At 36.1% G+C, this 22,116-nt stretch overlaps 1 protein-coding gene across 5 annotated transcripts in view; it reads left to right on the top strand.

Moving 5' to 3' along the window:
* Positions 1-22,116, top strand: part of SEC24D (SEC24 homolog D, COPII component) — a 108,246-nt gene that overhangs the window by 50,969 nt on the left and 35,161 nt on the right. For all 5 annotated transcript variants that reach the window (XM_060654294.3, XM_060654296.3, XM_060654297.3 and 2 more), the window contains exons 9-10: positions 11,554-11,692; positions 15,008-15,123. In XM_060654294.3, coding sequence (XP_060510277.3) covers positions 11,554-11,692; positions 15,008-15,123 — 255 coding nt within the window. The remainder of the gene's footprint in view (positions 1-11,553; positions 11,693-15,007; positions 15,124-22,116) is intronic.

Raw genomic sequence — 22,116 nt, 5'->3', positions numbered from 1 at the left:
AACTATCTAGGAACCAAGCTAAGGCTAGGACTTGCATTTTGGAGTCATCTCTATCCAGGCATCTGACATTTACTTGCATCTCTGTGTTCTATATCAAAGAAAATGTTTTATTTCCCACACATATGTTCTTAAGAAAAATCACCATTTGGAGACTCACTGCAAATTATCCTTGCTTTTAGTGTTGCTGGCAGACAAAACCACCTGTGCTGACTGGGTAACAGTTGCTTAAAGAATTTCCTGGACAGTTAAATTCTTCCTAAGTTTAGCTTAGGTTTCAATTTTATCCCTCCGATGGTTGTTTCTTTCAGTATTATTTCACTATAAATGTGAAAATATATACTGTGTATATGTGTGTATATTTATGAAGAGTGAGAAAAAAGGTGGTATATATGAGACATGTGAAAAAAAAAAGAAGAGTAGAGTCTTTAAAATGTTATTCATTGTTTGGGAAAATAAGAGCATCCTGGGACAATATTTCTGCAAAAGCAGGTAAAATAGAAGAGCCATAATTATAAAATCTAGTGTAGGTAGATATCATAGAACTCCTCCACCAGAAATCACTTTTATTAGACCTAAACTGAACTACGGAGGTAAACTGAAGTAGCGTATCATAGTCTTGAACATGGGATGAGATCTAAACTTCTTTTGGCTTACTTTGTTCCATACTCTCTTGCTGCTACAGTTTTACAAGTTTTGAACCAACCTTTTATTTAAATACTTCAAATATATAATTTTGACTATTTTTCTCCTTTTTTCCCCACATTTCTCCTTAAAGGAAAATGGTATAAAATGTATATTAGATCATATTTATCAATTTTATTTATTTGATAAATTATGCAGCCATCTTCCCTCTCAACTCATTAATGGTATATAATAAATATATAGATGTACTTATTCCTCCAGATGCTTTTGAATTGGTCACATGCATTTTTTAAGTGAAAACTTTTTTCTCAACTTTTTTTAACCCTGTTTTTAAGTCTTTCCTCCAAATGGCTTGTGGTTATTTGCCCAAATGAAATTAGCTCATAAAGGATGATATCCTGTGTCACTGGGAAGTGGTCTAGCCAGTAGATGGGGCTGCCCACCAGGGACGGTAACTGAGCAGTATTTACATTGACAGCAGATTGGATTGCATGAAGAACCAGTAATTTACTTAGTCTGCCTTATTCAATGAAGATTTAATTCAACAAACATTTATTGTTCACCCAATATGTGCCACTTCCTGTTCTTGTTACTCGAGACATGTCAGTGAACAAAACGGATAAAGATCTCTGTCTACCCTCATGGAGCTTACATTTTAACTGAGAGAAGACAAGACTATGAACCTGAAAATGAGAAAATGATGTAACATATGGAGAAAGGAAAAAACGGAGCAGGGTTAGGAAGATGAGGGCTGCCTGGGAAAAGGGCAGTTGGCAGGTTTCAGATTAAGTTGGGTGGTTGGATAGGCCTGATTGAGAAGCTGCCATTTAAATACAGACTTGACTTATGCACAGAGGACAGTGATTTGAAGGTGTTTTCATGGCCATATGAAGAAGTGATATAAATGAGGGAAGACTTTGGTTAACTTACAATTCTGCTGAGAGACAAAGGGAGTGTGCTCCTAGGCTTATTATTTTTAACACTTTCACCTTTAAAGTGTAGTATTTTATAACTTTCCTTTGAGGAACAGAAAACTGCCACTTATTTTTTTATGGAAGAAACAAACTTGATTCATAGAGTTTTTAAGTCTAAAATATATTTTCTTCATCCACGCATTCTTATAGCAAATATATCTTCTGCAATTGGTCTATAATTAGACAACAAAATAGAATTCTTCCTTAGGGATAAAAGATAAACTATAATAGGTCAAGGTTTAAATGCATTGTGGGAAAATATCTCTCAACTGTAGAATTCCTAAATATCATAGCTCCTTAAGAAGGAGTGTCTTACTCAGAAGTTTCCAACATCTGTTCCAGCAAGAAAAGTGGTGCTGATCTTTGCAAATATACCTGTAACTTGAAAACCTGGGTCAGCAAAACCAATCTAAACTGACCATTTTTTTTTTGCTTTAGGATCATTATCTACCATTTATAATCTAGTCATGAAGTAGGACTGCCAGTCAGGAAAACTGATATAATGCTCTCTTCACTGTATTTATTTTCTCTTTTGAAACCATGGGTACCTTCTTAGAAAAGCACCCCTTCCTTAAACTTTAGCATATGGTCCAATTTGGCCTTTCCACTAAAGAGCCTTCCTGGCATTAGAGGCCCCAAATAGAAAGATTACAGCTATATTGCTTTGAGATGCTTTTGGCCATTGTAGGAAAAGAGTCTCCTATTTGTGCATATTTTAGGGTGAACTTAGCATATTAGGATTTATTTCATCCAAACCTAATCTTCAGTGATTATCCTCAGGTTTACACATGACTTCTGTATTTTCCTTCTTCCTTCATTTTTTAGTTTTCTTGTTGTTCAGACTTCTTTTATTTTTTACTTATTTATTTAAAAACCTTTTTTTAAGTTTATTTATTTTGATAGAGAGAAACTGCAAGTGGGGGAGGGGCAGAAAGAGAAGAGAGACTAAGAATCCCAAGCAGGCTTCGCGCCGCAGCCTGACATGGGGCTTGATCTCACGAACCATGAGATCATGACCTGAGCCAAAGTCGGATGCTTAACTGACTGAGCCACCCAGGCACCCCTGTTCAGACTTCTTTTAAACCTGTTTTTCTCTTCTTCTATCTTTCCCTCCTTATCAGTCATTCAACAAGTATTTTTTGAGAATTTACTTTGTAATTAAGGCCCTAGGGATCAGTGGTGAACTTGAAACTTACATATAGTATTAAGGAGTGAATTCTTTAAGTTAGAAACTTACTTTAAAAATTCTTACTTTACTTAAAAAATACTTATTTTAAAAATGCTCATTCAGTTAAGCATCAGACTCTTGATTTTGGTTTAGGTCATGATCTCGCGGTTCATGGGTTCAAGCCCCATGCATGGCTCTGTACTGGAGGCTCAGAGCCTGCTTGGGATCCTCTGTCTCCCTCTCCCTCCCTCTCTCTCCCTCTCTCTCTGCCCCTTGTGCTCTCTCTCTCAAAATGAATAAGTAAACTTTAAAGAAATAAAAATAAAAATTAGAACTAATATTCAAATATCTTTTGAGTTTATTTTTTAAAGAGTTTTATGAATTGAATAAAATATAGGAGATGATGAAACAAATTTTACAAGTCTCTCGTGTTGATTGTAAAACATGATCGAATTCACTAATTTATAAGAAGGTTTTAAGACCTTTACCGAATGAACCAATTTTCTAAAGGCATCATTTAATTTACTGAATGGGGAAATCTCAGTTGTCTTCTGAATCGTTACCATATAGTCTGTTTTGTGGCCTGTGTTGTAAGCACAGCCATTTGGGACATACCTGGTTTTGAAAGCTCTCCTCAAAATCAGTCCAGCTTTCCTATTTATCGCCCTCCATCTCAGCTGAATTAGGCTACTTGCTTACTAAGTACCAACATACCCAAGCTTTTCCTCCTGTGTTACACTATTCTTCCTGATTGAAATTGTCTTTTTCTGTCAATCACTGAAACTATAACTCCTCATAACTGCTTATCTCTTTTTGAAAGACGCTTTTGTTGACCCTCAGCACAAGTGGTTTCTTCTCTTATTTGCACCTTTTGCTTACATGACTATCATGAGCTGCCCTGGGTTTACAACAGTGTGTTTGTGAGTACCTGATAGATGTTTTGTTTGTTCATTCAAAAACTGTTGACTGCCCACTCTCGCAGGTATTGTGCTCTTGGAAATACAATGATAAACAAATGAGACTTGCAAGTCAAGGACCTGAGAATTTAGTAGTGATACTGAAAAGTAAAGCAGTGTGATGAGTGCTGTCAGGCACAAGATAATATGGGAATGTACAGCTCAAATGTCTAAGCCGGTCCTCAGGGGCCAGGTTGAGACAAGGTCTCCATGAAGTCAGGAGGAGGACACCCCTTCCCTTGTAACGAGAGGGAGAGAAAGGAAAATATTAGGTAGAAGCTGGCAAATTGGTGGAGGAAAGTCAAGGAAGTTCCTGTCTGAGGTCTTCTATTTTCTTTTTGAACAAGGAAGCAAAATTATCTGCTAAGGGATGTGGAAAGAGAGCTTATTTGGAGATTGGAAGGGTATAAAGTAGCTGCTGTAGAGGAAGAGAAAAATGACAAGAGAAATTTAATGGTTACCAGGGATCACTGAGTGCTTGATTCAAATCAAAGATCATGAATAATGGAGCCTTTCTCTGAAACTATAGGCTTTTCTATAGAAACAGTCTGCAAAGCAGTTTCTGTATGTGTATCACAGAGAAGGCAAATAGATGGAATAAATGAGTGAGAATTCAAGCTGCGGTCCTGCAATTTATTGGACAAGTCACTTTTCGTCACGGACCCTCCATTCCCTTCTCAACCCATGGATGGCAATTCCAACTCCCAAGGTGGAGTATCTCAATATCAAATTGATATTTTCATATATTTGAAAGCATTTTAAACTATAGATAATACATAATAATTATGATCTTACATGTATTGTAGGTTTTAATCGGTAAAATTTCTCAGAATTTTTCAATGCTGGATAGACAAGACGAAACACATCCCCTCAATGCAAAGGATCCATTTTCTTTTTTTTTTTTTTTTTTTATTTTTTTCAACGTTTTTTATTGATTTTTGGGACAGAGAGAGACAGAGCATGAACGGGGGAGGGGCAGAGAGAGAGGGAGACACAGAATCTGAAACAGGCTCCAGGCTCCGAGCCATCAGCCCAGAGCCCGACGCGGGGCTCGAACTCACGGACCGCGAGATCGTGACCTGGCTGAAGTCGGACGCTTAACCGACTGCGCCACCCAGGCGCCCCAAAGGATCCATTTTCAAATTAAAAAGATGTTCAAATCCAACACAAGCTCTAGATATAGCTATAGGAATAAATAGGCTTACAGTGATGTTGAAGAGAAAAAAGCTGAAAACATCTTTGAAGTGCATTTAACAAGAGGATACTTTTCTGGAAATATGAAAACACAAAGCTTTAGGTTAACAAAGGCCAACTACAAACATCCTTAGAAAGTGTGACAATAAATTCCATATTAAAAAAATAAATAAAAATGCTGATATAGGAAATCTATGAAAGTAAATATGGAACATCGTCATGGCATTTTTAACATCTCATTGTGTGGTGTAATAGAGTTTGGCTACATTTGTGTATAGGCAATAACTTTTGGGCAAAAAGGTGGATAAAGATTTTCACAAAATGAGAAGAAGTTTTATGACTCCCAAGAGATGTTAAGATTGCTTCATTCCAAAATACAGTTTGACAACCCTGGACTGAAATCAGAGACAATTATAATCTGCGTGCTTTCTTATGGTGCATTGTGTGTATGATAAATAAAACATACTTCTCTAAAAAAAAAAAAAAGAAAGTGTATGTTTAGAATTAGTACAGTGCACTGAATGTTTTTATTATCAGGCTCTGTTTCTTTTCAGAAGATGCATAACATTTTTAAAAGGCATTCAGAAAATATTCTTTCATGCTATATTTGTTATTTTAAAAAAGTCAAACAAAACAGTACTGCTGTTTAGGAAATATGTATACAGTAAGTACCTATTGCTCTGTACCCTTTCTTTCCATGTAAGCTGACTGAATATCCTATATGGCAAGGCTAGAAATAGAAAACACGTACAAGCTGCTTCCTATTTCTCTGTCCTATGGAAATGTCTTTACTAAGTGCACTTGATACAGGTTCTCTTTTCATTTTAGCTTCTGGGCATAATCCTCTGGAATCTAACCCTGCTCGTCTTCCAGCATGTCTAATAGTCTGAATGTTTAACATTTTTCAAGGGTAGTTGTTCATCACAGGTTCTGGATTATCTTTTCACATACCATTTCCATGCTTCTCCTTACATCCCCCTGATTAATCTAAGTTATCAGCTGACCTCTTCTTGATATAGATCCAAAAAATAAGCAGTACTCCAATCCCAAGAAGTAGCTACATGCCAAAATACATTTGATAGTATGAAACTATTGCTGCTAGAGATATCTATTTATAGTGGTTTACTGGGGAATATAATTGATGTTAAATACGACCCTTTATCAAGCTGGAGGACTGTGTTACATTTCAGCAGGTTATCTTACTTTAAAACTTTTGATCTGAGGGGCGCCTGGATGGCTCAGTCGGTTAAGTGGTTAAGCGTCTGACTCTTGGTTTCAGCTTGGGTCTGGATCTCATGGCTCATGAATGTGAGCCCCGCATTAGACTCTGCACTGACAGTGCAGAGCCTGTTTAGGATTCTCTCTCTCTCAATCTCTCTGTTTCTCTGTCTCTCTCTCTCTCTCTTTCTCTCTGCCCCTCTCTTGCTCACCATCTCTCTCTCTCTCAGAATAAATACACTTAAAAAAAATAAAACTTTTGATCTGATTTAGGGCCCACTATAAGCAAAAACAATTATCTCCCATTACCAGATTTTATAATTTTGTTTATAAATGGGCTTTAATCTTTTAGCTTCTAGTATATTTCTGCCTGCTCTTTCTTTTCTGTTCTCTTCTGTTCTCTGTTAAGGTATTTCTTTCAGGCACTAAGTAAAGTAGACTATTGGTCATGTGAAGACGACGGTAGAGTCCAGGAAGGAGACTGATTACTTTCTTTGATACTTTAAAAAATGTTTTTAAGCTTATTTATTTATTTTGAGAGAGAGAGAGAGAGAGGGGATAGAACAAATGGGAGAGGGGCAGAGAAGTGAGACAGAATCCCAAGCAGGCTCTGTACCATCAGCACAGAGCCTGATGAAGGGCTCAAACTCACGAATTGTGAGATCATGACCTGAGCTGAGATCAAGAGTCAGATGCTTAATCAATAGCTCCACCCAGGCGCCCCTCTTTTGATACTTCTATTGAAGGAAATAAAGGGAGAAAAAAGGAAAGAGAAATGTATGTTGAAAATGGAAAATATGTATTTTTTCACAATTAGTAAACAAGTATTAAAAGACAGAGGGAGGGTAGGTTGTTACAGAATTTGTGTGTGCGTGATTAGAACTTCCAGGACTCTTATTTAGAACTCTGGTGCTGAAAAATAAGGAGGCAGGTAGTGGGGCAATGTGAGACAGTTTTTGCCCAGCCATATCCTGGATATGGGCAAGTGTAACCTTCCTACAGCAGGGTGTTCCTGAAATCTCCGATTTGGCCTCTCTGCCCTACCCCTCCCTTCACGCACATCACTGCCTATGGTTTGATGTTCCAGCAGGAAATAGATGTTTGCTTTAGAAAATAATTTCTTCATCACAGTGTGCTCCTGAGCACCGTGATGCAAGCTTCTCTGACTTTGCTTTGTTATTTTGTGCTTGGAATGCTAATGTGGCAAGCAGGAGGTAGACGCTGGCAGCAGGAGCATCAGCTTCCTCATGCCCTTCTCTTCCCGGGCTGGGCTGTCTTCAGGTTGCTCGCTGTGCTTTGGGGCTGCCTGTTTCCCCACATGGAGTCAAGGAAAAGTTGGCAGGGGATTAGAAACGTAACGTAAATTTTTCTGGACTATTATCTTCAGTAATTTAGGCAGATTCTATAATTTCTATATAATTTATATTTAAAGTAACCTGTATTTCATGTTGTTTAATTTTGTTTCCCTCAATATTTTTAACCATTAATTTTTCTTTCAAGAGAAGTATAAGTTTCTTAATTTTGTGACAGTAATAGCTGACAGAAGTTTAATGTTATTAGAGCTACATTAAATGAATGTAGCATAATTATTTTGAGTATTTTATTACCTACCGGGTAAATTATGTAGTTTTGTTTTAATTTTTAGTTGCACAGTGCCATCTACTGGATCTGTGCTATAAAAACACCTTCATATTTTCCTTAGCTTTCCAGGTTTGGTTATAAGCTTTTAATATTTAGGTGCTTTCTGGTATTCATTACTTGCCTAAAAGAGAGACTACACAGCAGGACTTGTGTATTCAGACTTTTCTTAGTTATAGAGATACCAAAACAAAGGACATAGGCTACAAATTATAAGAATTCTTCATGTGGGATCTTTCTACATTGTACTTCATTTTTCTTGAGTATTTTTCTTTGGGGATGCGATTCAAATAGTTTAACATTGCTTTTTAAGCTAAAGACAATTCTTACTAATGACTATTTCTCAACTATTCTAATCCTACTTTGCTCTTTTAATTGCATATTTACATGCTTGTTTGTTTCGTGTATTTTCTATCCTGATCGACTGACTACCCCACCAAGGCACATCATATACCCAGCCCCTACTGTACAAATGTTACAGTTACCTGAGAGAATGACAGGAATATTGGGAAAACTGATAATATATTAATATGAGAAAACATTTTAAATTGTAGTAGTAGTACCAAGGAGTTATTGATTGATACATCTTATTATCTATTCCTTTTACTTGGAAAAATAACCCCAAGGTTTTTTGTTTGCTTTGCTTTTAAGTCACATCATTTTAACACTCAACCTTATTTCTCAGTGAGTTATATACTTTCTTGTGGCCCAGAATTGAGCATGGTATTATACATGCACAAAAAAAAAAGAGAGACATTTTATTCAATTAAAGCATCCTAATTAAAATTAGTATCAGTAAAATATTTGGCATAGCCCTGGTAATCCAAAACTACAAGCAAAAGATTCAAATGTTATTCTTCCTCTTCCTAACTCAGCTTCCCCATCACTTTCATGTTGTATAAGTTCATGCCACACAGGATCAGAACCAACAATACTTTTTCTATTAAAGAGGAGAACAGAAAAGAAAGAACAGGCAGAAATATACTAGAAGCCAAAAGATTAAAGCCCATTTATAAACAAAATTATAAAATCTGGAAATAAGTTTAAAGTAAATATGATATAATGTTCTTGATAAGGAAAAAACACTTAGAGATTTTTTGGGAAACTAATTAGATTTTTTTTTTTAAAGCCATATACACTAAAGTTGAACTGAGAAGAAAAGTGAGATTAGCTATTTATGAACTCACACAGACTACTGTACAACAGATAAGCGGACATCTGGAGAGAGCAAAGAAAATCTCTGATAGTTTTCAACATGGCCTGAGAGAGATGAAACAAGGCAGTGTAACTTAGAAACTTTGTTCTGTTGCCCCCAATGAAAATGTAAACAGTTAAAAAGCTTTTAACATTCTTTACTGTCACCTCAATTGTCTGAAGACCTTACTTACCTATCCATCATCTAGTTTCCAAAGAGTGAAAATAGAAAAAAAAAAATGTAAATGTATTTAACAGCCTAGATACAGTCACTACTCGACTCCAGTTTATTACTAGACATTACTTTTTGGTTCTGCAAGTTTGAATCTGCCAGGACTGGAATGCTAAGGTGTTAGCTGCCGACAGTTTCACAGTAATTTTAGGCTGGGCCTGTCTTTGGGTAAATCATATCAGTAAAAATATGGTTAATTTTCCTCCTGTTACCTCTGCTTTGTCTGGCAAATAATGGCATCATATTTCTAAAGTCTCTCAGGGAATTGATTATAGTCTTTGAACTCTCAAAATAAAAGGATGAGAGAAGTAAAGTTGGCTGGAGTGCAGGCAAATTGCAGACTTTCTCCCTGGTTTAATTCTTGAAAACATCTTCTGATCTCAGAGGTTGCAGCTGTAGAGAAGAACAGCAACAAAATCATGCTTGATAGTTTTGATCCAGAAATAGCTATGTTGTTATTGCATTTTTGTTATCTTTCACTTCTTATTCTAATCCTCCATTCACTGTCCTGACAATTTCTGGTTGGGTCCTGTATCTTTCTGCTTGCTTTCCTTTTGTTCCCTCAGATTAGTTATCATTGCCAGCTAAAGAGGACAAACATTTGTCAGTTTTTGCCTCTCAAACACAGTGTATATTAAAAAGTATTGTATGTGTCAATATTTGAATATGTATGCATTTAAGTCAAATTCCTGGGGAGGGTTTTTAAAATCTTCCATGGCTCTCAACTTTAGCCATTAGCCTGTATCAGAATATCCTGGAAGGTAGGTTCCCTCTCTTCTAGATCATTTTAACAGTGGCAGTTTACAGTAACAAGTTAGCTAATTAACATGTTTATATAAACAAATGCCTTTAGAAACTCAAACCTATCTTAAACTTATCAAACTATAATTCTCTCATTAAACACAGTCTCTTCTGAACTGAGTGATTTTGACAGAGGAAAGGTTGTTCTGTATAGATACGACAACACCAGTTACCTTTTGTCCAACAATTTTGTGCCAGGCACAATGCTCTGTACTGCACATGTATCCATCATTTAATCCTTGTCACAATCCTACCAGTGGGGCACGAGAGCTATGCCCATGGTGTGGATCAGAAGAGACCCCATATAAGAAAATCCAATCCATTTTCTGGCTTCCTTGAGGCAAGAGGAGGGGCAGAGGCCAATGCAGAGGTAATGGGAAGTGATCCTGAATTTTTTTTTTTTTTATCCTTTCCCTGATTCTTTCATGTATTATACTAAACCTGTGGTTGTTGTTATTGTTTTCTGCTATGTGTTGTGTTATTGTTTTCTGCTATGAAACCTCACAACTCATTTCTCAAACCTCAGCAGTAGATTAGTTTTCACACTGAACATCTGGACAGGGACAAACAATAAATCTCAGTTTTGTAAGTTGAGTAGAAAATGGCCTTATGACCCAGCCTCATCCGCCACCTTCTTCCTCCTCCTCAGGTCTCCATTAAAAAGCAGTCTGCTACATCTTTTTCTTTAAAGAAAAACATAGTTAACATGCCAAACCCTGTAATTTTCAAGCTTTTCTAGAAATGTTATCTTTAAAGGAGATTTATAAAAACAAGAAGAATCTTTGTGGTTTTATTCTGAAAGCCAGAAGGGCTGAAAAACAAGGCAGACTCTAATGCTGAGTTTTTCCACGTTCAAGCTGTGTAATGGTTTTTATGCATGTTTATAGGAAGAGCAGTGGAAATATTTATTTTTCCAGTTCTGGCAACGCATGACCAATGACACTGAAAGTAATTTTGTCATGGGATAAAGAAGCAGAAAAGGCAGAATCAGCGTCCTTGCCTAAATAAGTGAATATTATTGCATATTTATTCAGATAGTTGCATTTTTGAAGAAACATTTTGTATTCTTTGATGGAACTATCTAGACAAACTAGACCTGTATACAAACGAATGCTTTTAAAATCAGACCCAATTCGCTGCCTTATTTATAATCAATGAACAAACCTTGCAAAATATGTGATACAAGGTGTCCAGGACATTTTTAACATATGCTTTATTAAATATTATTGCCATCATTGTATTTTTTCTCTGTCTTCACACACTTACAGATAAATATATATACACACATATACATAAATACACAAACATACATGTGTCCTTATTAGTGAGATAAAAATACAAATTAATTTTTGTTTGGGTATGGCCTTGAATTCAGAAGGTATCAAGAGAGGCATCTTTACCTTCCTGGCAAACACTAAGAGTTAAGAGTTCCTTAATGAATCCCTTGGAAGACTTTTCGAATTACAGTTATTGCATAGCATTCTGAAGTACCTTGAAGTCCTATACCCACCTGTCTCTTCATTTCACTTCTTCTAGACTCCCCTTTACTTGGTAAATCATGGAGAGAATGGACCAGTCAGATGCAACAGGTGCAAAGCCTACATGTGCCCCTTTATGCAGTTCATTGAAGGAGGAAGGAGGTATCAGTGTGGATTTTGCAACTGTGTGAATGATGGTAAGTGATGCCAATAAATGCTCTTAGTAAAAGCTCTTCATTAATTGAAATATATTATACTTCTTAGTTTAGGGGAAAATATATATATTAAAGCTTTTAATTACACCTGAGCTTTTCCTAACTACTGGTGAGCTCACATTCAAGAATAACTCAGAGGCATTGTGAAAGAAAAAGTCTCTCAGTTTTATCATCTATAAGCATGAGAGGTAAAATTTTATTTTGCCTCTAACTGAGCCTCTGTGGAAGGGGATTAGGAAATAAAAGGACTTACCCACTTCTGAAATGTTTCTTATAAAAATGAGAAACACAGAAACTTTATGTGGGAAACTGCAGGTGCAAATGAATGCACTTATATGAGTCTGGGAGGGGCATAGAGCACGTTCTGATTGGTTTCCTTCCATGGAAATTATAAAGAACTTTTATTTTATCTGTATTTATGGACGATAAGTTGGAGAGATTTTTTTCTCTTTATTCCTCTGAATTATTCCTGAATGTGAGCTCATCAGTATTTAGGAAAACTCTGGTATAACTAAGGGCTTTAATATGTGTATAGATTTTTTTTTCCCCTTCAGTATGAATGTTGCATTGTTTAACAAGGAAAAAAAAAAACATTATTATGAAGGGCTTTTCCAGATTCTTTGTATTTTCAGTTTCATTCCAGTATGAACTAACTGATGTTGGAAAAAAAACCCCACAAACTTGGTAAAAGCAACTTAGCATTTATTATATTCATAATGTGTCTATTTTTTTTTTAGTTTTTTTGTGTTAAGTAAAGCACATACTCAGCCTGAAACATTCCCACATTCATTTACGTTTCTAGAGTTTTTCTAGAACCATGTAATGATTATGAGAGCATGAACTTTCTACATGTTTTCCTTTGTTCCTTGTCTTTGTAGACATGCTTCCCTGCAGATCATTAAATCTGAAGAATGTATAGTACCCTATCTGCCCAGGAGCCATGTGTCCTGTGGCTGCTGGCTACTCCCTACTGATGAGTGAGCTAAGGCACAACTTTCTGCCTAGGTCATTGCATTCATGGCACCTCAGCTCCGTGAGTGTTTTCTGGTGGGAGAGCTCCTTGTTTCCCTGCCCCCTTATTACAGCCCATGGTTTTGTCCTACTTACAGGGCTAGAAAGTGGCACTGTGAGTCTCACAAAACCTTTGGTCAGTTCTTAAAAATGCCTTGCTATGGAGTGGAAGCATTGGTTTCTAGCCTCATCTCAAAAACTGCCATCCTCTTGGGATGTCTCTCTCCTTGCTATAACTGTGGCATCCACTCAGTGCAAGTTGGGTCTCCCTGTGAGGCCAGATTCTTTTGGTTCTCCACCCTTACTTCTCTTTCTAGGGAAGAATTTATTCCTTGTTTCATCTTGGATGAAATCTGCAACCAAGTCATTGGCTACTACTTAATGTTGGGACCTGGATTTCAGGAGCCCTGTGACAATTCATTTCCCTATACTTTAGTTTTTTGGGGAAGAGTGATGAGAAGGCAGAGACCTCTCCTGCAGCATTTGTATAAATGCCTCCCCCAAAATCACCCACACCTCTGTGTCTTTATCCAAGCCCTCAACTTTCTTAGAAAGGTGATCAGAAATCTATGTGGCTTCTAGATCCAAGATCCTCAGTTTGGTGTAACACCCTGGCCTCACACCCAAAGTGTCAGCTCAGAGCACAGCCACTTCCTGGTAGAAAAACCACTCAGAATTCTTGTATCTCCCCGTAATGAATTCTCTTTCCTTGGGTATTCGCTCCTAGGAGGCTGCTATGTTCATTTTCCTATAGGGTTATTCATACTAGGCTCAAACATTTGTCCCTAAGAGGAGCCAGACTCCCATAGATTTACACTGACACCTGCATTCTTCATTTAGGTCTAAAGAAGACAGAGGTTTATGGAAGTTAGAAAGAACCCGGCAAGCTTGATCACATGGTTTCACTCTATTTCTCTTCAAAGTGTCCAGAGATGACACAGTGGGAAGCATGTAGGGTCAAAAGGCATGCAGGAGACAACTGTAGTGCATAATTTACAGTGTGACTTGAATTTTGTCTTATAAACACAACAGATAATATTAAATGCTAATGAATGTGAAATTCATTTTAAAAGGAAAAATTTCATGCGTTACATGTAGATGTGTGAATGAAACTTAACTATAGGTTACACTATGTAGAATTTATCACACCATAATCGTAAATAGCCAACATCATCTACCTCAACTAAAAGTAACAAAATAGCAGGATTAGGCCCTCATAGTTTACTTATCTCAGCTGAGACTGTTAGTTTCCCACTTCCCTCATCTTTTCAAAACATTGAATTTTCCAAATTCAGAGATCCATATGTACATAAGAATGTTATAAAACTTGCTTAAAAGAAATGGCCACGATATAGTAGGAAAATAGAAAAATCTTGGTGATTATTTTTAAGTCCAAACTGCGAAAATGGTCTTGTAAGTGTTAGTTCACAACTAAAAATAAAGTAGACTGAGTTGTTCATTTTAACAGAAAACATATTACTTCTGTGGTTTTGCAAATGAAAATGTTGTTCTTTATGAAACGCTTAAAGCCAGAGTATTGCTGGTTATTCTAAATACTTCTATTGTCAGTGGTTTAATAGCCAGCCCTATTAATCTCAAGGCAACAGGAGTTTGTTTTCACAGAGATACCAGGCCATATTTGTCCAAGTGTTCAGTGTGTGACTCATAAGTGTTCCTGTGCTGTTGGATGACTTCCAGGTCTTTGCCAGAACTAACCTTCTTAGACATTTGAATCAAATTAAGAGTTCCTCAGCTGAGGTCTTAGTGGTATAGTCTTTCCCTAATACAGTAATCCTCTCTACTCTGAAGCCCAAACATTAAAAGATTACCATGCAAACTTTCCATGGCTGAAGACGTCTATTAATTAAAGGATAATAAATATTGTAGTTAATAGTACAGTCCAAATAACCAATGTATATTTCTGTTAGGTGTATTGAAAATTTAAATAGTTAGAAAAGCCAGAATTCCTTTTAAAAGAGGTAATTAAATAGGGGTAGTTAAATTTTCTTTGTGACAACTAAAAAACACCCCCTGTTTCTTCACAGTGGTCCAGATCATAAATGTTATGTGTCATCAGTAACTTGCAAGAGGATTTTTTAGAAAACCTTTGTACTTTCCAACACATGCTTTTTAAATAGTGGATATTTAGAATATACTACATTCTAGCTTTAAAATACTCTTTTTTCCTCAACTAATTCTTTTCCTCCCATAATAAATTTTGAGAACTTATTAAGTTGTCTGTGTTATGAAAACAAAAGATTTCCTCTCTTATTTTGTTTTTATTAGTTCCACCATTCTATTTCCAACATCTGGACCACATCGGGAGAAGACTGGACCACTATGAGAAGCCGGAACTATCTCTAGGATCTTATGAATATGTTGCTACTTTGGATTACTGCAGAGTAAGTGTTCCCAGGACTTCAAGTGTTTATATGTTGATGTCAAATTCAAGTGAATAACTTTCATATGTAAAGAACTGACTCTTGATTCACAACCAAAGATTTTGGTGGTGTCATGGGGATGTAGAAATGCCTCAGATGCAGATCAAGGCTTCTAGGCTGTTGACATGATTAAATTGCCAAACTGCTCAGTGCAGTGATTATTTTTAAAAACTAAAAAGTGGTGTCAGAAATAGAAAACAGTAATTTAATTGTTGTATCCCTATCAGATAATGTAATCTGGGTTCTTAAAGCAACAGTTCCATATAGTGCCTCTGCTTTTTTTGTTTTGTCAATACTCTCAGAAAATTCTCCCTTTCAGGGCAGAAGCTCAATCAATATGGCCAATAGGACAATGACAGGTTTCTTTACTGCCTTTCTGCACGCTAGTTGTCACCACAATGATTTAAGGCTCTTAGAATCTTCCTTGGACTATCTGAGAGCCTGGGATTCTGGCTTCTGGTTTCTTTCCTTTATGATGTATGCATGAGACTCCTCCTCACGTCCTTAATCTAAAAAATTAAATTCAAAAATTTAGCTTTCCTTATAAGAAAACATTAACTGTTGGACTCCATACTCCCACCTCAGCTATCTCTTCAGTTGTATAAAACACTCACCACGTACTCTGAACTCATCACTCCTTTTTACATCCCCATGCTTTTAGACAAGATTGTTTTGACCAGACTATCTTTGCATCCTCCTATTACATCTATATATACTCCACATAGCAAACTCCTACTCTTTGTGTAATACCCAGGTGAAATTTTATTTTATGTGAGTGTGTGTGCATGTGTGCACATGTACAACTTTATTTGATTTCACTATGGTAGTTATTTACTAAGTCTTCTATTTTTTTTCTTCCCCATAGAATTTGGTTCATATGTTTGTTTTTGCAGTTATCTCCATGAAATTTAAATCTTCTTAAATGTTTTCCCTCTTCATAGATTTCAATATCCTTGGTGACAAGAATCTTGTCTTTATGGCATCTACCACAGTGTCTAGTGCAGGAAAGACAGTTGATCAGATTATGTGGAGTGAATGAATGAACGAATGAATGAATTTGCAGGTCTGTTACTATTCCTAGGACTGGCTATTTCCCTTTTCCAATGTCACAGTGAAAGTGACATCATTATGGGTAACTTGCAGGCCTTTAAAATTCTTCAGTGATTTGGAAATATTTTCTTGGGTATCAATCAGTTCAGATTTCGGCTTATATCTGAAGTACCATATGTAGGTAGACCTGAAGAAAGAGTCATCCTGACTTTTTTTCTTACTTCCCTTCCAAATATCAATGTTTACTGATGCCCAGTTCTCAGAAAACAGCCTCCGACCCACAGGATTCTATCAGGTGTTTACTACACGCCTAGTCCACATATTGAGTATAAGTTGCAAAGAACATTTTTCCTAAATAGAAGTGTTTTGAACTGATTGGATTTACATGTTTTTCAGTTCATATAACTTTGCATGTATTTTAGTGTTTTGTATGATTTTTTCACTACATTACCTATAACGAGTTATTAAAGAAGAGTTAATACTTTATTAATTCAAAATGTAACCTTTGAACATATTTTGAGAAACACAAGAACATTATTGGTATACATGCTTTATAACAGACCAAAAAAATCCTAAAGTACCAACTACTGTTGTTCTTTACTGCTATTGACTGAAGGTGAATGATTAAGTAGACCATAAATACTTGCATTCTAATTAAATGTAATAAAACCATTATAACTAGTGATATGGAAAATTTATTGATTGATCTTTGCAACCATGGTATAAAAATAACTATGCTCTCAGTTACTAGTTCTCTGCCAAAAAGGCTATATTATCTTGATTTTATGCTTTTTTAGTAGAAACTCAGGCAGAGAGTCAAATCTATTTCTGGGAACAAAAGTCTCAGTATCTTCAAACTCTGTTATCTGGAAACGTTCCAGATGTCTAATTGATGGGAAATTTCACCCAGCAGGCAAGGAACCAAATAAAAAATATCTATATACATTTTGAAGAATTTTTTTGTAAGCTTAATTTACCTTTTATTATTCCAAATAAGGTTTAAAATAAAAGATGGTGTAAGTATCTTCAAATTTAATTATAATTAAAAATGTAAATAATGTATAATAATTAGTTGCTTTAGGGATTTGGACAATGAAAAAGGTTTTATTTAATTTTGCCATCTAATTTTTAACTACAAACTTAAAGGAGAATTACAAAATTACATTTTTTCCGTATTAATTTTATTTTATCTTGATACCAATTTTATATAATAAAATTAGCATTGATTGAATATTTACTATTTGTGATGCTTTGTGCTAAGTGCTTTTTATGTGTTGTTTCGTTTAGTTCTCAAGTGACCCCATGTGGCAAGTACCACCATTACATGGGGAACCTGAGGCCTAGAGCTCTTACGTGCCATACTCAAATCACACACATAGAAAATGCTGGAGCCAGACTGAAAACTGTGTTGGCATGTCCTTATTCTTTATCAGTATAGGGTGGATCTGTAAGCAATTATTTAGAAAATCACCATGGTGCTCCCCTGGAAGAAAAGATCCCAGCTCTGTTGCTTAAGTTTTTCATATAAAATTTTACAGAATATATCTACATACAAACTGTACCTGAAATATAAAACCCCATTCCAAGCCAGCCTTTTTCTTTTCTAAATAAAGATATCATCTCTCCACCTAATTTTATTATTTTATTTTATTTTTAAAAGTTTATTTATTTTGAGAGAGAATGAGAAAGGGGGAGGGGAGGGAAGGAGGGAGAGGGGTAGAGAAAGAGGGAGAGAGAGAATCCCAAGCAGGCTGATAGCATGCTATCAGCATGGAGCCCAAACTCATGAGCTGCAAGATCATGACCTGAGCCTAAATCATCACGAGTTGGATGCTTAATGGACTGAGCCGTCCAGGTACCCCTCCACTTAATTTTAATTCATTGTGACATTTAACGAATACCTAACATGTCCAAAACACTTGGTTATGTGCTATGAGGGATACCAAAGCTAGCAAGATAATGAACCTGATTTCAAGATATTTCCCATATATAGACCTGGTAAGTGTATAATTATGATATAAATCCAAATATGATAAATGCTGTAAGAGTCAAATAATTACAGTGCCATAACAAAACAGACAAGAGATAATGTATGATTTGGAGGATCAGGGATAAGTGATATTGGAGCTGGTTATACCAGGAGCAGAGTCTGGACATGTGGAAATGAAAGAGAAAACTAAATAGTCAGTAGAAGCAGAGGACTTGCCATTTACTCCACTTTCTTCAGGGGCAAGGCCGGTATTGTAAATGAGTGACGTGGAGTTAGTATGGGGACTAGGATAATTGGAGAGTATGTTCCCTTTCCCCCAAAACACATTCATATTCGAATATTTTTTAAAACACTATGCCAAATAAAATACTTTTCTGGCCAAATTCTTGGCCCAGACCCATTAGACTGTGACTTCTGGATAGGAAATGTTTTGAAAATGGCAAACACTTAAATTAGTTGAAGGAATGTGTATTGAGAAATAATGGGAAGTAAAGCTGGGAAGTTGTTTTGAGATACAGACTAACTTTTTATATTCCACTGGGTTTGGCATCATAGCTGTGATCTTCTGGTTTTTATACATGTTGGTTAAATGGGTATTATAGGGAGTCTTAAATGCCAGGCCATAGAGAAATTTATGTTAATTCAGTAAGTCATGAGGATCCTTAAAGGTAAAGAGGAAGTTGTTTCCTTAATCCTTTCATCCATACATTTATTCATTCATTTGGCAGTACTGAGCACTCTTCTGTGCCATGCTCTGTGCTTGACTCTGAGGACTCAGTAAACATCCTGTCCTCAGAGGCAGTGGTACTGTGATCTGTATTGTCTTTTGGACCATTTATTCTGACAGCAGTTTGTATAATGAGAGGAAAGAGATTGGAGACAGAAGGATATTGGAAAATTAATGCAGTGGTCCATGCAGGAGAAAATAAAAGGAGTATAGCAGTTCCTCAAAAAGTTAAAAATAGAATATACCCAAAATAATTGAAAACAGAGTCTCAAAGAGATATTTCCACACCCATGTTCATAGTGGCATTATTCATAATAGCCAAAAGGAGTAGGAGTCCATGAGTCTATACACGGATAAATGGATAAACAAAATGTGGTATATACATATGTGGAATATTATTCAGCCTTAAAAGGAAAGAAATGTAGACACATGCTAAAAACATGGATGAACTTTTAAGGACATTATGCTAAATGAAATAAGCCAGTCACATGAAAGACAAATACTATGATTTTACTTGTTACTTATATGAAGCACCTAGAGTAGTCAGATTCATAGAGACAAGAATGTAGAAGTGTAGAATGGTGGTTGCCAGGGTCTGGAGAGACCAGGGAATGTAAGTCATTGTTTAATGATCATAGAGTTTCAGTCTTACAACATAAAAAAGTTCTGGGGATGGATGGTGGTGAAGGTTGCACAGCAGTGTGAATGTACTTAATACCACTGAACTGTACACTTAAAAATAGTAAAGGTGGCAAATTTTATGTATATTTTACCACAATAAGAATCCAATTGGGGGGCACCAGGGCGGCTCAGTCAGTTGAGCATCTGACTCTTGATTTTGGCTCAGGTCAGGATCCCATGGTGGTGAGATTGAGTCCTAAGTCAGGGTCCATGCTAGAGGTGGAGCCTGCTCAAGATCTCTCTCTCTCTCTCTCTCTCTCTCTCTCTCTCTCTCCCCCCCCCTCCCCCTCTGCTCCTTCCCCACTCGCTTGAGCTCACATGCGCGTGCTCACTCTTATCTCTCTCAAAGATACATACATACATACATACATACATACATAAGATCTTTTAAAAAGTTTCCTATAAAAAAGAGAAATAATTTTAAAAACAGTAAATGAGGGTCTAAATTTGGGTACTGGAACCAGAAAAGCTTCACAATTAACTGGTTACGGATGGTAAGGAAGGTGGACAATTCCACAGAGAAAATGAGATTTGAAACACAGATTACTTTTGAGGATCATGCTTTCTGTAAAGAATATGATGGGATAAATGTTGTCTTACTTACAAAATTCTGAATGAAGATGCTGACAGGATCTTTATGTGGAGGTGTGCTATAGTTAAATGGAGTGCTGGTCTGGAGCTCAGAAAGGAGACCATGATAAGAAAGAATTTGAGGAGTTGCCTATATAGAGGTGCTAGTTAAAAGAGGTGCACAGAGATTTCTGTGATAAAGCAGGTGGTAACAAAAGAGAAGATATCATTTGAGGAAGATAAGAAAATGAAAAAGCAGTCAGAAAAGTGGGAGAGGAAATGACACCACAGCGCTGTGATAGCTAAAAAAGTGAAAATGGTCCGTGATGCCTAAAATTGGATAGATAAAAGAGAGTTAGGGATGAGAGCTGGATTTTACTTAAAGTCATTCGTTTGCAGTCAAGAGGTCTGTGACCCTTAACAGAGCGGTTTTGGTAAAGTATCATGGAAAACCAGGGTTTTATAAAGTTCATACCTGTTAGGCTTGACTGTACAAAACAAGCTGGATTAAAAGGAGTAATTGATTAAAAAGACAACCAATAATGAAGTCATTAGAGTTTTCTAGGCATGAGATGACAAGCTTCTGGATGGTTAAGAGTAAGGACTGGGTAAAACATGTAAAAGAAGCATTTTGAAAGAATAGTCAAAGGGACTCAGTGGTTGAAAGAAAAGGAATAGTTAAATCTAATTTTATGTTTTTAAGCCTTTGAATTGATGTGTAGTGATGTTATTGATAGAGATGTTGGAAGAGAATATCATTTAGAGGAATGATGAATTAGTTTCACATATGTAGAAAACAAGTTACAGTGAAGGACTCCATAGATTTATGGAAACTGTTCAGTGGGGAACTAGTAATGCTGAACTTAAGAGATCACAGAATGGTAACACACATTTGCGTTGGTCACAAAGAGGCTTTGGTTTAATTAATAGAAATGAGAGTGATTTTTATTTGATTTAAATTAATGTAACTCTGTGTTATAAGTTAGATTAGGTGGGAATCAGGAATGATTTGCAAAAAAGTTGCTCAGATAGACAGCAGTAGAGTTCTTTCATTTCTTTGTTGGCCTGATTTTGAATGTGGCAAAACAATGAAGCTTCTGTGTTGATGATTTTTAAGTCCTGCACTTCTTTTCTTATTTTAAATGGTAGACTTTTATTAGAAGGCTGTTACCTCTAAGCTTGTAGTGGCTAGAGAATGAACCAGTAGATGAATTGGAGACATCATCATCTAATTTTATAATTATAATAGTTAAAAGAATTTTACTTTGGAACATTTTTTGTCATTTATCATAAAGTTAAAAATTGAATTAACCTTAACTCTTTTTTTTTTAGTCACTAAATTTGCCTGAGGCTGTTTTCTAAATATTTTGTAAGACCTAACTGAATAATCGCTTCCTAAGAGCTCTTTGAACACCAGCCAGTAAAGGGACCAACAACTATCAAACATTTATATAGCAGCTGCTTTATGTTGTAGTGATTGTTTGAAACAGATAGAGAAAAGGCCCAATATTCTATTTTTAACATAAATATGTAAAGAATAGGTAAATATTTGGTAATATAGTACAATTTTAAAGTATACAATTATATTTTAGTATACAATTTCATATCCTTAAAACTGAGAGAGCTTACAAAGGAAGAGATTTGAAAATGGCATGATCCAGTTAATGAAATTCTACTAGTTTCAAGACAAATACCAATTATTGTATGTATTCTTTGGGGGCACAATTTGTCAAGTTTCCAGACACACCTCTTCTTAGAAGGAGAGGGTTGTAAGCAAGGCTGGTCACTAGACTGTACTCACCCTTGGGTAATTGTAGTGAGAAAGTCTTCAGGGTGCTACAAAAATGAAGCTTCACTGTTAGATATCATAATCCTGCCAAATTCAATACAGTGTCGCAGGTCGTACCCTGGAAAACAAACAGCTTTTATCTTTTTT

The sequence above is a fragment of the Panthera onca genome, chromosome B1 (assembly GCF_046562875.1).
Source record: "Panthera onca isolate mPanOnc1 chromosome B1, mPanOnc1 haplotype 2, whole genome shotgun sequence".
NCBI classification, from domain to species: Eukaryota; Metazoa; Chordata; class Mammalia; order Carnivora; family Felidae; genus Panthera; species Panthera onca.
This window is presented reverse-complemented; position numbering and strand designations above follow the sequence as displayed.